This window comes from Caloenas nicobarica, chromosome 29, assembly GCF_036013445.1.
Source record: "Caloenas nicobarica isolate bCalNic1 chromosome 29, bCalNic1.hap1, whole genome shotgun sequence".
NCBI classification, from domain to species: Eukaryota; Metazoa; Chordata; class Aves; order Columbiformes; family Columbidae; genus Caloenas; species Caloenas nicobarica.
Genome location: NC_088273.1, coordinates 272,194 through 283,789, shown reverse-complemented (window position 1 = coordinate 283,789; position 11,596 = coordinate 272,194). Strand labels below are relative to the sequence as shown.

The window sequence follows — 11,596 nt, the reverse complement described above, 5'->3', positions numbered from 1 at the left end:
CAGTGGGCGGGGCCGCCCGGCGCCGCTGGCCAATCAGCGGGCGCGGCGGCTCGGCGGTGGCCAATCGCGCCGGGCGGCCGGTCAGGGCGGGAAATGGCGGCGGCGGCGGCGGCAGCGGCAGCAGCAGCAGCGCTGGGGCGGCTGGAGGTGAGGGCGGGACCGGCGCTCCGCGGGGCTCCGGGGGGCTCCGCTAGCTCCTGCGGGGAGGGGAGGGGGCTCCCGTCCCCCCAGGGGGGGCGGGCGGGCGGGTCCCGGTGCCTCAGGGGACCCCGGTGCCCGGGGGGTCCCCGGTTCCCGCCGCCCCTGACCCGTCCCCTCCGTCCCCTCAGGCCCTGGCGTGTCCCTCCGTGGCCGCGCTGGTCCCGCTGGAGCCGGCCGAGGCCCTGCGGCTGCTCTGCACCCCCTCGGCCCAGCGCCTGGCCCTGCTGGAGTGGGCGTGCTGCCGGTACGGGCGGGGGGGCCGGGCCCTGCACCCTGAACCCCCTGAACCCCTTGAATCCCGAACCCCCGAACCCCTGAACCCTGAACCCCCTGGACCCTGAACCCCCTGAACCTGCTGAGCCCATGACCCCCTGAACCCCCTGAATCCTGAACCCCCTGACCCCCCATTCTCTGACCCCCTGACCCCCCATTCTCTGACCCCCTGAACCCCTGACCCCCCCTCCTCTGCCCCCATTCCCTGTCCCCCGTTCCTCACCCCCCCCTTGCAGGGTGTACCCCCCGTTTGCCGCCCGCCTGGACGCCCTCCAGGACGGCCCCGAGGACGCCCGGCTGCGAGGTGGGACCCCCAAACCGAACCCCCCCAACTGAGCCCCCCAACTGAGCCACCCGACCCCCCCAACTGCCTCCCCAACCTGAGCCCCCAGACTGGCCCCCCCCGCGGCCCCCTCCCAGTTCAACCAGCGCCCCTTCCCCCGCCAGAACTGGCCAAACTGGGCGCGGAGCTGCAGCTGTGCGGGGCTGAGGACGCGGCGCTGCTGGAGGTGGGTGCCGGGGGGGCCCGGGGGGCTGGGGGGGCTGGCGGCATCACCCCGGTTCCCCCCCAGGGCACGGCCCCCCCCGAGCAGCAGCTGCAGTTCATCTCGGACCTGCTGGACGCGGCCCCCCCGCCGGGGGGCGGGAGCGGGGGCTCCCCCAGGAGCAGGTACGGGGGACCCAGGCGTCCGGCTGCCCCCGCCTCGGGGTCACAGCCCCTCCCGCCCCGGTTTGACAGCCCTCCCCCCTTGGGGTCACAGCCCCCCCTTGGGGTCACAGCCCCTGCTTGGGGTCACAGCCCCCCCCTTTCCCCCCCGCAGCCGCGCCGCCCTGAGACGCACCAGCCGGTTCCTGCACGAGGTGCTGGAGACCCCCGAGGGGGGGGCGGCCCTGAGCCCCCCGTCGCCCCCCCAGCTGCCGCCCTTCGCCTGCTGCCACAGCCCCCCCCCCAGGTGGGTCTGTGGGACCTGGGGGGCTGCCCTGCCCCCCCCCCCGCCCCGGGGGGGCCCCAGCACTGACCCCCCCCTCCCCAGGAGACCCCCCCGCTCGAGGCCAGAGCTGGAGGCGGCGCTGGGGGGGGCCCAGCGGGACCTGGAGCTGCTGGAGGCGCAGGTGAGGCCGTGGGGGCCCCGGGGAGGGGGCGCGGACCCCCCCGTTCCCCTCTGTCCTTCCTGACCCCTCTCTCCCGCAGAGCCCCGAGCTGGGGGGGTCTCTGGGCCCGGCCCCCCCCGTGCTGCCCATGCTGGGGGTGGCGGGGGGCGACCTGGCCGCCCTGGCCACGGCTTTCGGGGTGTCGGAGCTGCGGGACCCTTGGAGGCTCCCTGGCGCGGGGGGGCCCCCAGGCCTGGCCCCCTGTGGCCCCCTGGCCCCCCCCGTCCAGCAGGGCCTACGGAGACTCGTGCAGGTCGGGGCGGGGGCTCGGTTCGGGGGGGTCCTCGTGCCACATAGGGGGGATTTAGGGGGTCCCATGGGGTTGTGAGGGGTCCCTGGGCCCGCAGAAGCACTTTGGGGGCTCCCTGGGCCCCACAGGAAGGTGTTGGGGGGTCCCTGTGCCCCACGAGAAGGTTTTGGGGGGGTCCCTGGGCTCCACAGGAAGGTGTTGGGGGGGTCCCTGTGCCCCATAGGAACGTTTGGGGGGTGCCCGTGCCCCACAGGGTTTTTGAGGGTCCCCGTGCCCCACAGGAAGATTTTGGGGGGGGTCTCTGTGCCCCACAGGAAGGTTTGGGGGGGAGGTCTCCGTGCCCCATGGGAATCTTTTGGGAGGATCTCTGGGCCCCATAAGAAGATTTTGGGGGGGGTCCTTGTGTCTCACAGGGGACTGGGGCGGTCCCAGCAACACTCGAGCCCCACAGGTTGGTTTGGGGGTGCAGGGGGGGTCCCACAGGTGGGATCGGGGGGGTCCCTGTGCCCCGTGGGGGGCCCTGGGGTTCACAGCCCCCCCGTGTCCCCCCCAGCGCCTGGAGGGGGCGGCCCAGTTCGGGGACACGGCGGCCGAGGTGACGCGGCGCGCGGGGGGGGCCCAGCGCCGCACCCTGGGTGAGTGACCCCAAAACCCCGGGGGGGGTCTACGAGGTTTTGGGGGGGGTGTCTCTGTGAAGTGAGGGGTGGCTGGTTTCGGGGTCCCCCCCAACACCCCGTTTCGGGGTACCCCCCCTCCCCAACACCCCCTTTTCCCCCCAGAGAGCCGGGTGGCCGCCCTGCAGCAGCGATTCGGGGACGTCCCCAGGGCCTGGGGTCCCCCCCAGGACGGGCCCCCCCAGGACTGACCCCCCAGGACGGGCCCCCCCACCCCGGTTCGTGTCGCTGCACTGGCTGGGGGGGGACACTAAGCGGATTAAAGATGGAGAGCAACGCTAATTGCTGCTAATTAAGGGGGTGAGGAGTCCGGGCGGGGGCCGGGGGGGGCGTCCCGAGGGGCCGCCCGGACGCCTGGGTTCTATTTTTGGTGAGGGGGGGCGAGGGGGGGGCCGGCGCGTTTTCGGGCCCTATATGGAAAGAGCGTCAGGGTCGGGCCGTGTTTACACCGAACCCGCCGTGACTCAGCGCGGGGGGGCACGAATTCCTGCCGGGGGGGGGCGACAAGGGGGGGCTGACCCCAGAGTGGACCCAGGCATCCGGGGCGCCCCGCCCCCGCCCCGTGGTTCTCAATGACGTCCCTGCCCCCCCCCCCGAGATTCCTATGGGGGTGAGGTCATGGGGACGGAGCCAGTGCAGCCCCCAGACCCCCCCGCGCCCCAAAAACCTGGGGGAGTGACCCCCCGGGAACCCAAAACCTGGGGTGAGTGACCCCCCGGGAACCCAAAACCTGGGGGGAGTGACCCCCTGTGCCCCAAAAACCTGGGGGGAGTGACCCCCCGGGAACCCAAAACCTGGGGTGAGTGACCCCCCGGGAACCCAAAACCTGGGGGGAGTGACCCCCTGTGCCCCAAAAACCTGGGGGGAGTGACCCCCCGGGAACCCAAAACCTGGGGGGAGTGACCCCCTGTGCCCCAAAAACCTGGGGGGAGTGACCCCCCAGGACCCCAAAACCTGGGGGGCAGTGACATGGTCCCTACGGGTGTGTAACGACCTCCCATTAACGACCGTGTCCCGGTAATGACCCTGTTAATTATAACATCCTTGTTAATTACAACACCCCTGTTAATGAGTGTGTCCCCTCTCCGGCAGTGCCCCTGTTAATGATAACGACCCCCCCGGTAATGAGCCCGTTAATGATAACGTCTCTATTAGTTATAATGCCCCTGTTAATGAGCGTGTCCCCTCCCCGGTAGTGGCCCCGTTAGAGATAACGACCCCCCGGTAATGACCCCGTTAATTATTAATGCCCCGTTATGTTATCAGGCCCCCGCTGGGGCTTCCGGCGCTGCCTCATTTCCTGACCCCAGGGCCGGGGGGGCCCTATAGGCCCCTATAGGCCCCTATAGAACCCCTGACTGCCTGGGGGGTCCCTATGGGCCCCATAGCATCCCTATACATCTGCCTGCTCCCTGTAGGGCCTTGTCCTGCCCTATGGGGTCTCTCTGTCCCCACCCTGAAAGCCCCTATGGGTTCTCTATAGGTCACTCTCATATATGATCCCCATAGGCTCCCATATACCATCCCTATGGACTCCCCCAGCCCTATGGGGCCCCCGTCCCACCCTGTGGGGTCCCTACAGGTCCCAGACACACCCTTTAGCCCCCCCACACCCCACAGAGCCCCTATAGGCTCCACTGGGATCCCCATCTGACCCTATGGGGTCCCTATAGGCTCCCATAGCATTCCTATAGACCCCCCACATCCCATAGCACCCCTATAGCCCCCCCAGACACTCCTCTCACCGTATGGGACCGTATGCCCCCCCAGGACCTCCCTCTCCCCCTATGGGTCCCTATATCCCCCTATGGGTCCCTACATCCCCTCTCCCCTTAGGGTCCCTATATCCCCTATATCACCCGTATGGGTCCCTATATCCCCCCTCTCCCCCTAGGGGTCCCTATATCCCCCCTAGGGGTCCCTACATCCCCCTATGGGTCCCTACATCCCCTCTCCCCCTATGGGTCCCTATATCCCCCTGTGGGTCCCTACATCCCCCTATGGGTCCCTACATCCCCTCTCCCCCTATGGGTCCCTATATCCCCCCTAGGGGTCCCTACATCCCCTTCTCCCCCTATGGGTCCCTACATCCCCCTATGGGTCCTACATCCCCCTGTGGGTCCCTACATCCCCCTATGGGTCCCTACATCCTCTCTCCCCCTATGGGTCCCTATATCCCCCTATGGGTCCCTATATCCCCCTATGGGTCCCTACATCCCCTCTCCCCCTATGGGGTCCTACATCCCCCTATGGGTCCCTACATCCCCTCTCCCCCTATGGGTCCTACATCCCCCTGTGGGTCCCTACATCCCCCTATGGGTCCCTACATCCCCTCTCCCCCTATGGGTCCCTATATCCCCCTATGGGTCCCTACATCCCCTCTCCCCCTATGGGTCCTACATCCCCCTATGGGTCCTACATCCCCCTGTGGGTCCCTATATCCCCCTATGGGTCCCTATATCCCCCTATGGGTCCCTACATCCCCTCTCCCCCTATGGGTCCCTACATCCCCCTATGGGTCCTACATCCCCCTGTGGGTCCCTACATCCCCCTATGGGTCCCTACATCCTCTCTCCCCCTATGGGTCCCTATATCCCCCTATGGGTCCCTATATCCCCCTATGGGTCCCTACATCCCCTCTCCCCCTATGGGGTCCTACATCCCCCTATGGGTCCCTACATCCCCTCTCCCCCTATGGGTCCTACATCCCCCTGTGGGTCCCTACATCCCCCTATGGGTCCCTACATCCCCTCTCCCCCTATGGGTCCCTATATCCCCCTATGGGTCCTACATCCCCCTATGGGTCCTACATCCCCCTGTGGGTCCCTATATCCCCCTATGGGTCCCTATATCCCCCTATGGGTCCCTACATCCCCTCTCCCCCTATGGGTCCCTACATCCCCCTATGGGTCCCTACATCCCCCTGTGGGTCCCTGTGGCCCCCCCGGCGCCCCCCGCTCCCTCCCCCCCGCCAGGGGGCGTGGCCTCGCCGCCCGTTACCAATTAAGGCTCCGCGCGCGCCGCGCGCCCCCCTGGCACCGGCAGCGACACCCGCGGCGGCGCCGGGTCCGCCGGGTCCTCCGGTCCCCCCGGTTCCCCCGGACCCTCCGCTTCCTCCGGCCCCTCCGGCCCGACAGCCCGACCGGCGCCGCTCCGGTGAGCGCGGGGCTGGGGGGCACCGGGGCGGGGGGCGCCGGGGGAGGTCTGGGGGTGTCATGAGGAGAAACCCCCCCAAAATGGGGCTGGGGGACCCTCTGAGGGAGATCTGGGGGTGTCGTGAGGAGAACCCCCCCCCCCAAATGGGGCTGGGGGGCCCTCTGAGGGAGATCTGGGGGTGTCGTGAGGAGAAACCCCCCCAAAATGGGGCTGGGGGACCCTCTGAGGGAGATCTGGGGGTGTCGTGAGGAGAAACCCCCCCAAAATGGGGCTGGGGGACCCACCGGTGGGGTCTGGATACCCTCTGAGGGGACCTTCTGGGGGTGTTGTGAGGAGAAACTCCCCCAAAATGGGGCTGGGGGACCCCCCGGGGGGGTTTGGGGACCCTCTGAGGCACCCCCGGGGGTGTCATGAGGAGAAACCCCCCAAAATGGGGCTGGGGGACCCCCCGGGGGGGTTTGGGGACCCTCTGAGGCACCCCCGGGGGTGTCATGAGGAGAAACCCCCCAAAATGGGGCTGGGGGACCCCCCGGGGGGGTTTGGGGACCCTCTGAGGCACCCCCGGGGTTGTCATGAGGAGAAACCCCCCAAAATGGGGCTGGGGGACCCCCCGGGGGGGTTTGGGGACCCTCTGAGGCACCCCCGGGGGTGTCATGAGGAGAAACCCCCCAAAATGGGGCTGGGGGACCCACCAGTGGGGGCTGGGGACCCTCTGAGGGGACCCCCTGAGGGTGTCATGAGGAGAAACCCCAAAATGGGGCTGGGGGACCCCCCGGTACCCGGCTTTTAGGGTCTGGGGACCCTCTGAGGGACCCCTGGGAGTGTTGTGAAGAGAACCCCCAAAATGGGGCTGGGGGACCCCCTGTGATGGGTGCGAGGGGGCACCTCACTTTTCGGGGTCTGGGGGAGCCTCTGAGGGCCCCCTGGGGGGTGTTGTGAGGAGAAACCCCCTGAAAGGAGCTGGGGGACCCCCCTGTGGGGAGGGAAACGGGGGGCCTGTTTTGGGGGGGCCCGAGGGGCCTGGGGACCCCTCTCTGGGATTGGGGGGACCCTCCTGGACACCCTGTTTGGGGGTGCGGGGGGACTGGGAGGGGTCTGGGACCCCCATGGGACCCCCGGGTGACAGGGGGTGTGGCAGGGCGTGGCAGGGCGTGGCGGCCCCTCATTGGGTAACCACAGGGGTGGGGCCGAACTGGGGACCCCCGAATTAGGGGGCGTGGGGGCCCCCTGAAGTCCCCGTTAGGGGGGCCAGGGGTGTCCCCCGATATGATCATCACCGTTACGGGTGCGGGGAGGTGTCCCCCTGGTGTGGGGGTCCCTGTTGGGCATGCAGGGGGTGTCCCCTGGTTTGGGGGTCCCCATTAGGGGTGTCCCCCGGTACGATTGTCACCGTTACGGGTGCAGGGGGTGTCCCCTGGTTTGGGGGTCCCCATTAGGGGGGTCCCCCGGTACGATTGTCACCGTTACGGGTGCAGGGGGTGTCCCCCTGGTTCAGGGGTCCCTGTTACAGATGCACGGGGGTGTCCCCCTAATGTGGGGGTCCCCATTACAGGTGCAGGGGAGTGTTCTGGTTCAGAGGTCCCCGTTAGGGATGCAGGGGGTGTCCCCCTGATTTAGGGGCCCCCTTTCCAGCTGCAGGGGGTGTCCCCTGATTTAGGGGTCCCTGTTACGGATACATGGGGGTGTCCCCTGATTTGGGGGTCCCTGTTATGGATGCGGGGGGTGTCCCCCAGTTCGGGTGATGTGTCCGGGAGGTGTCCCCCAATTTGGGAGATGTGTCCAAGGGGTGTCCCCTGGTTCGGGAGATGTGTCTGGGGGGTGTCCCCCATCTCGGGGGATGTGCACAGGGGGCGTGCCCCAATTCGGGGGATGTGTACAGGGGGTGTCTCTCGGTCCAGGGGTCCTGGTCCGGCCCGCACTGATGCCCCCTCCCTGGAGGATGTGTCCGGGGGGTGTCCTCAGTTCGGGGGATGTGTTCCCAATTCGGGGGATGTGTCTGGGGGGTGTCTCCAGTTCGGGGGATGTATCCGGGGGGTGTCCCCCAATTCGGGGGATGTGTCCAGGGGATGTGTCCGGGGGTGTCCCCAGTTCGGGGGATATGTCCGGGGAGTGTCTCTCGGTCAAGGGTTCCCCGTCGGCCGCATGGGGGTCCCGGTCTGGCCCGCACTGACGCCCCCTCCCCGCGGGATGTGTCCGGGGGGTATCCCCCAATTTGAGGGATGTGCACAGGGGGTGTCCGCAGTTCGGGGGCTGTGTCCGGGGGTGTCCCCGAGTTCGGGGGGTGTGTCCAGGGGGTGTCCCCCAATTCGCGGGATGTATCTGGGGGGTGTCCCCAGTTCGGGGGCTGTGTCCGGGGGCTGTGTCCGGGGGTGTCCCCAGTTCGGGGGCTGTGTCCGGGGGCTGTGTCCGGGGGTGTCCCCAGTTCGGGGGCTGTGTCCGGGGGCTGTGTCCGGGGGTGTCCCCAGTTCGGGGGCTGTGTCCGGAGAGTGTCTCTCGGTGCAGGGTCCCCCTGTCCGGCCGCATGGGGGTCCCGGCCCGGCCCGCACTGACGCCCCCTCCCCGGGGGAGGTGTCCGGGGGGTGTCCCCAGTTCGGGGGGTGTCTCTCGGTGCAGGGTCCCCCTGTCCGGCCGCACGGGGGTCCCGGCCCGGCCCGCACTGACGCCCCCTCCCCGGGGAAGGTGTCCGGGGGGTGTCCCCAGTTCGGGGGCTGTGTCCGGGGGCTGTGTCCGGCGGGTGTCTCTCGGTGCAGGGTCCCCCTGTCCGGCCGCACGGGGGTCCCGGCCCGGCCCGCACTGACGCCCCCTCCCCGCAGGTGCCGCCCCCTCCCGTGCGCAGGCGCGGCGCCGCCCCCGCCGCCCCCCGGCTATAGGATGAGCGCGGGCGGGCGGTCCCGGGCGCAGGAGCCGCCGTCCCGCGGCGAGGCGGACGGGGAGATGCCGGCCACCGAGAAGGACCTGGCGGAGGACGCGCCCTGGAAGCGCATCCAGCAGAACACGTTCACCCGCTGGTGCAACGAGCACCTAAAGTGCGTGCAGAAGCGGGTGGGCAACCTGCAGACCGACCTGGGCGACGGGCTGCGCCTCATCGCGCTGCTGGAGGTGCTGAGCCAGAAGAAGATGGGCCGCAAGTACAACGCCCGCCCCACCTTCCGCCAGATGCAGCTGGAGAACGTCTCGGTGGCGCTGGAGTTCCTGGAGAGGGAGAACATCAAGCTGGTGTCCATCGGTGAGATGGGGGGGGGGGACGGACACACGCGTGTGAACCCCGCCCCGGGGGGGGACACCGGCCCCGTGGAGCGTGGGGTGATGGGGGGAGCCCCCCCGGAGCAACGGGCGGGCTTTGGGGAAACGCCCAAGAGCCTCATAGTAACACGATGCCTTTGGTGAGCCCCCCAGAGCAACGGGTGGACTTTGGGGAACCCCCCCAGAGCAATGAGTGGACTTTGGGGAATGCCCCCAGACCCCCAGAGCAACGGGTGGACTTTGGGGAGACCCCCCAAGACCCTCATAGTAACACGATGCCTTTGGGGAGGCCCCCAGACCCCCAGAGCAATGGGTGGACTTTGGGGAGACCCCCAAGACCCTCATAGTAACACGATGCCTTTGGGGAGCCCCCCAGACCCCCAGAGCAACGGGTGGACTTTGGGGAACTCCCCCAGGCCCCCAGAGCAATGCGCAGCCTTTGGGGAGCTCCCCCAGAGCAATGGGTGGACTTTGGGGAGTCCCCCAAGACCCTTATAGTAACACAATGCCTTTGGGGAGCTCCCCCCCAATGGGATGATGGTGGGAGCCCCCCAGGAGCAATGGGCAGACCTTGGGGAGGCCCCCGAGCAATAGGCTGCCTTTAGGGAGCCCCCCCAATGGGATGATGGTGGGAGCCCCCCAGGAGCAATGGGCAGACTTTGGGGAGCCCCCCAAGACCCTCATAGTAGCACGATGCCGTTGGGGAGCCCCCCCAGACCCCATAGTGACAGGCTGCCTTTGGGGAGCCCCCCCAATGGAACACTTCGGGATCCCCCCCTCCATGGACCCCCCATGGCAATGAGCTGCCTGTGGCAGCCCCCCCAGAAGGGGTGGTTGTGGGATCCCCCTCCCTGGAGCCTTTGGGGACCCCGCAAGGTGAGCCCCCCATCCACGAGTCTGGTTTTGGGTACCCCTCCTGGGGCTCCATAGAAGACCCCCCCAAGTGGGGCTCCGAGCCCCCCCATTTGGGACCCCCCGTTTGAGCCCCCCCCGTTCGGGCCCCGCAGGCCCCTCCCCGCCCCCTCGGCCCCATAACAAAGGCGGGGGGGGGCCGGGCCCGCTCCCATCGCAGGAATGTTGGGGGGGGACACACGACACGACGCCGCTCGGGGCCGCCCGGGACCCTCGTCCCGCCGGGGTGGGGCCGGGGGGGACCCCGCCCTGCGGCTCCCCACATCCTGCGGGCACAGATTGCGGCGGCACCCGCCCCGGGGCCCCCCCGGGGGCCGCGCATCCCCCTCCCCTGCCCCGGGGGGGCCCCGAGCTCCCGGGGGTCCCCGCGGGGGGATCCGGGGGGTCCCGGGGGGTCCCCGGTGGGGCGGGGGGCGGGGGCGGGGCCGCCGGGGGGGCGGGGCCTCGCTGGTGCCCGAGCCCATATAAGGCCAAAAAATGCTGGAGCGGGGGGTGGGGCCGGGGGCGGGCCTGGGGGCCCATCCCCCACCCGCACAGCCCTCCTCTCCCCCCTCCCGCGGGGCGGGGGACCCAGGCGTCCGGGCACCCGCCATCACCCCCCCCAAACCGCCAGCGGGGACCCAGGCGTCCGGGAACCCTCCCAACCCCCATACCAGGGACCCAGGCATCCGGGCACCCGCCCTTACCCCCCCCCACAAACCGCCAATGGGGACCCAGGCGTCCGGGAACCCTCCCAACCCCCATAACGGGACCCAGGCGTACGGGCACCCGCTGTGACACACCCCCAAACCGCCAATGGGCACTCAGGCGTCCCCCTGGGGACCTTTGTGTCCCACGTCCCACCCCCCAGTGAGGACCCAGGCGTCCCCCTGGGGATGTTTGTCCCACCTCCCAGCACGATGGGGACCCAGGCATCCGGGCTCCCCCCGTCCCATCCCTGGGTTCCGTGTCACCATATGTCCCCATGGCGGGGATGCCTGGCACCCTGTCCCCGCGCCTGCGGTGACACCATGTCCTCGATGGGTCTCCTGCTGTGTCCCTGTCCCAGTGAGGGTGCAGTGACCCCCACGGTGTCCCCATCCCAGTGAGGGTTCAGTGTCCCCCTGCAATGCCCCCCCATGGTGTCCCCATCCCAGTGAGGGCTCAGTGTCCCCCTGCAATGTCCCCCCCCAGTGTCCCCATCCCAGTGAAGATACAGTGTCCCCCTGCAATGCCCCCCCATGGTGTCCCCATCCCAGTAAGGGCTCAGTGTCCCCCTGTAATGTCCCCCCGCAGTGTCCCCATCCCAGTGAAGATGCAGTGTCCCCCTGCAATGCCCCCCCATGGTGTCCCCATCCCAGTGAGGGTGCAGTGACCCCCCCAGTGTCCCCATCCCAGTGAGGGTGCAGTGTCCCCCTGCAATGTCCCCCCACACTGTCCCCATCCCAGTAAGGGCTCAGTGTCCCCCTGCAATGTCCCCCCACACTGTCCCCATCCCAGTGAGGGTGCAGTGACCCCCACAGTGTCTCCATCCCAGTGAAGATGCAGCGTCCCCCTGCAATGTCCCCCCCATGGTGTCCCCATCCCAGTGAGGATGCAGTGTCCCCCTGCAATGTCCCCCCACAGTGTCCCCATCCCAGTGAGGGTGCAGTGTCCCCCCTTGGTGTCCCCATCCCCATAAGGACACAAAGTCCCCCTGCAATGTCCCATCCTTGCGAGGATGCAGTGTCCCCCCACGGTGCCCCATCCCAGTGAG

At 69.1% G+C, this 11,596-nt stretch overlaps 2 protein-coding genes across 5 annotated transcripts in view; both read left to right on the top strand.

The window, feature by feature from the left end:
• Nucleotides 1–83: 83 nt before the first annotated feature.
• Nucleotides 84–2,832, top strand: HAUS7 (HAUS augmin like complex subunit 7). The gene is made up of 10 exons (XM_065653338.1): nt 84–147; nt 330–445; nt 711–778; nt 922–983; nt 1,047–1,144; nt 1,296–1,427; nt 1,509–1,587; nt 1,667–1,879; nt 2,430–2,511; nt 2,656–2,832. The coding sequence occupies exons 1-10, from the start codon at nt 94–96 to the stop codon at nt 2,739–2,741; spliced, it is 990 nt and encodes a 329-aa protein (XP_065509410.1). The 5' UTR covers nt 84–93; the 3' UTR covers nt 2,742–2,832.
• A 2,766-nt stretch (nt 2,833–5,598) lies between these two features.
• Nucleotides 5,599–11,596, top strand: part of FLNA (filamin A) — a 33,663-nt gene continuing 27,665 nt past the window's right edge. For all 4 annotated transcript variants that reach the window (XM_065653337.1, XM_065653334.1, XM_065653336.1 and 1 more), the window contains exons 1-2: nt 5,599–5,706; nt 8,520–8,932. In XM_065653337.1, the coding sequence (XP_065509409.1) occupies nt 8,578–8,932 (355 nt within the window). In that variant the 5' untranslated portion in view covers nt 5,599–5,706; nt 8,520–8,577. The remainder of the gene's footprint in view (nt 5,707–8,519; nt 8,933–11,596) is intronic.

Excerpts from the sequence above, each read along its gene's own strand:
- HAUS7 (XM_065653338.1), top strand. The coding sequence starts at position 94 with ATGGCGGCGGCGGCGGCGGCAGCGGCAGCAGCAGCAGCGCTGGGGCGG. Across the intron at positions 779-921 it reads CGAGGACGCCCGGCTGCGAG|AACTGGCCAAACTGGGCGCG; the intron begins GTGGGACCCCCA and ends TTCCCCCGCCAG. Across the intron at positions 1,880-2,429 it reads GCCTACGGAGACTCGTGCAG|CGCCTGGAGGGGGCGGCCCA; the intron begins GTCGGGGCGGGG and ends TGTCCCCCCCAG.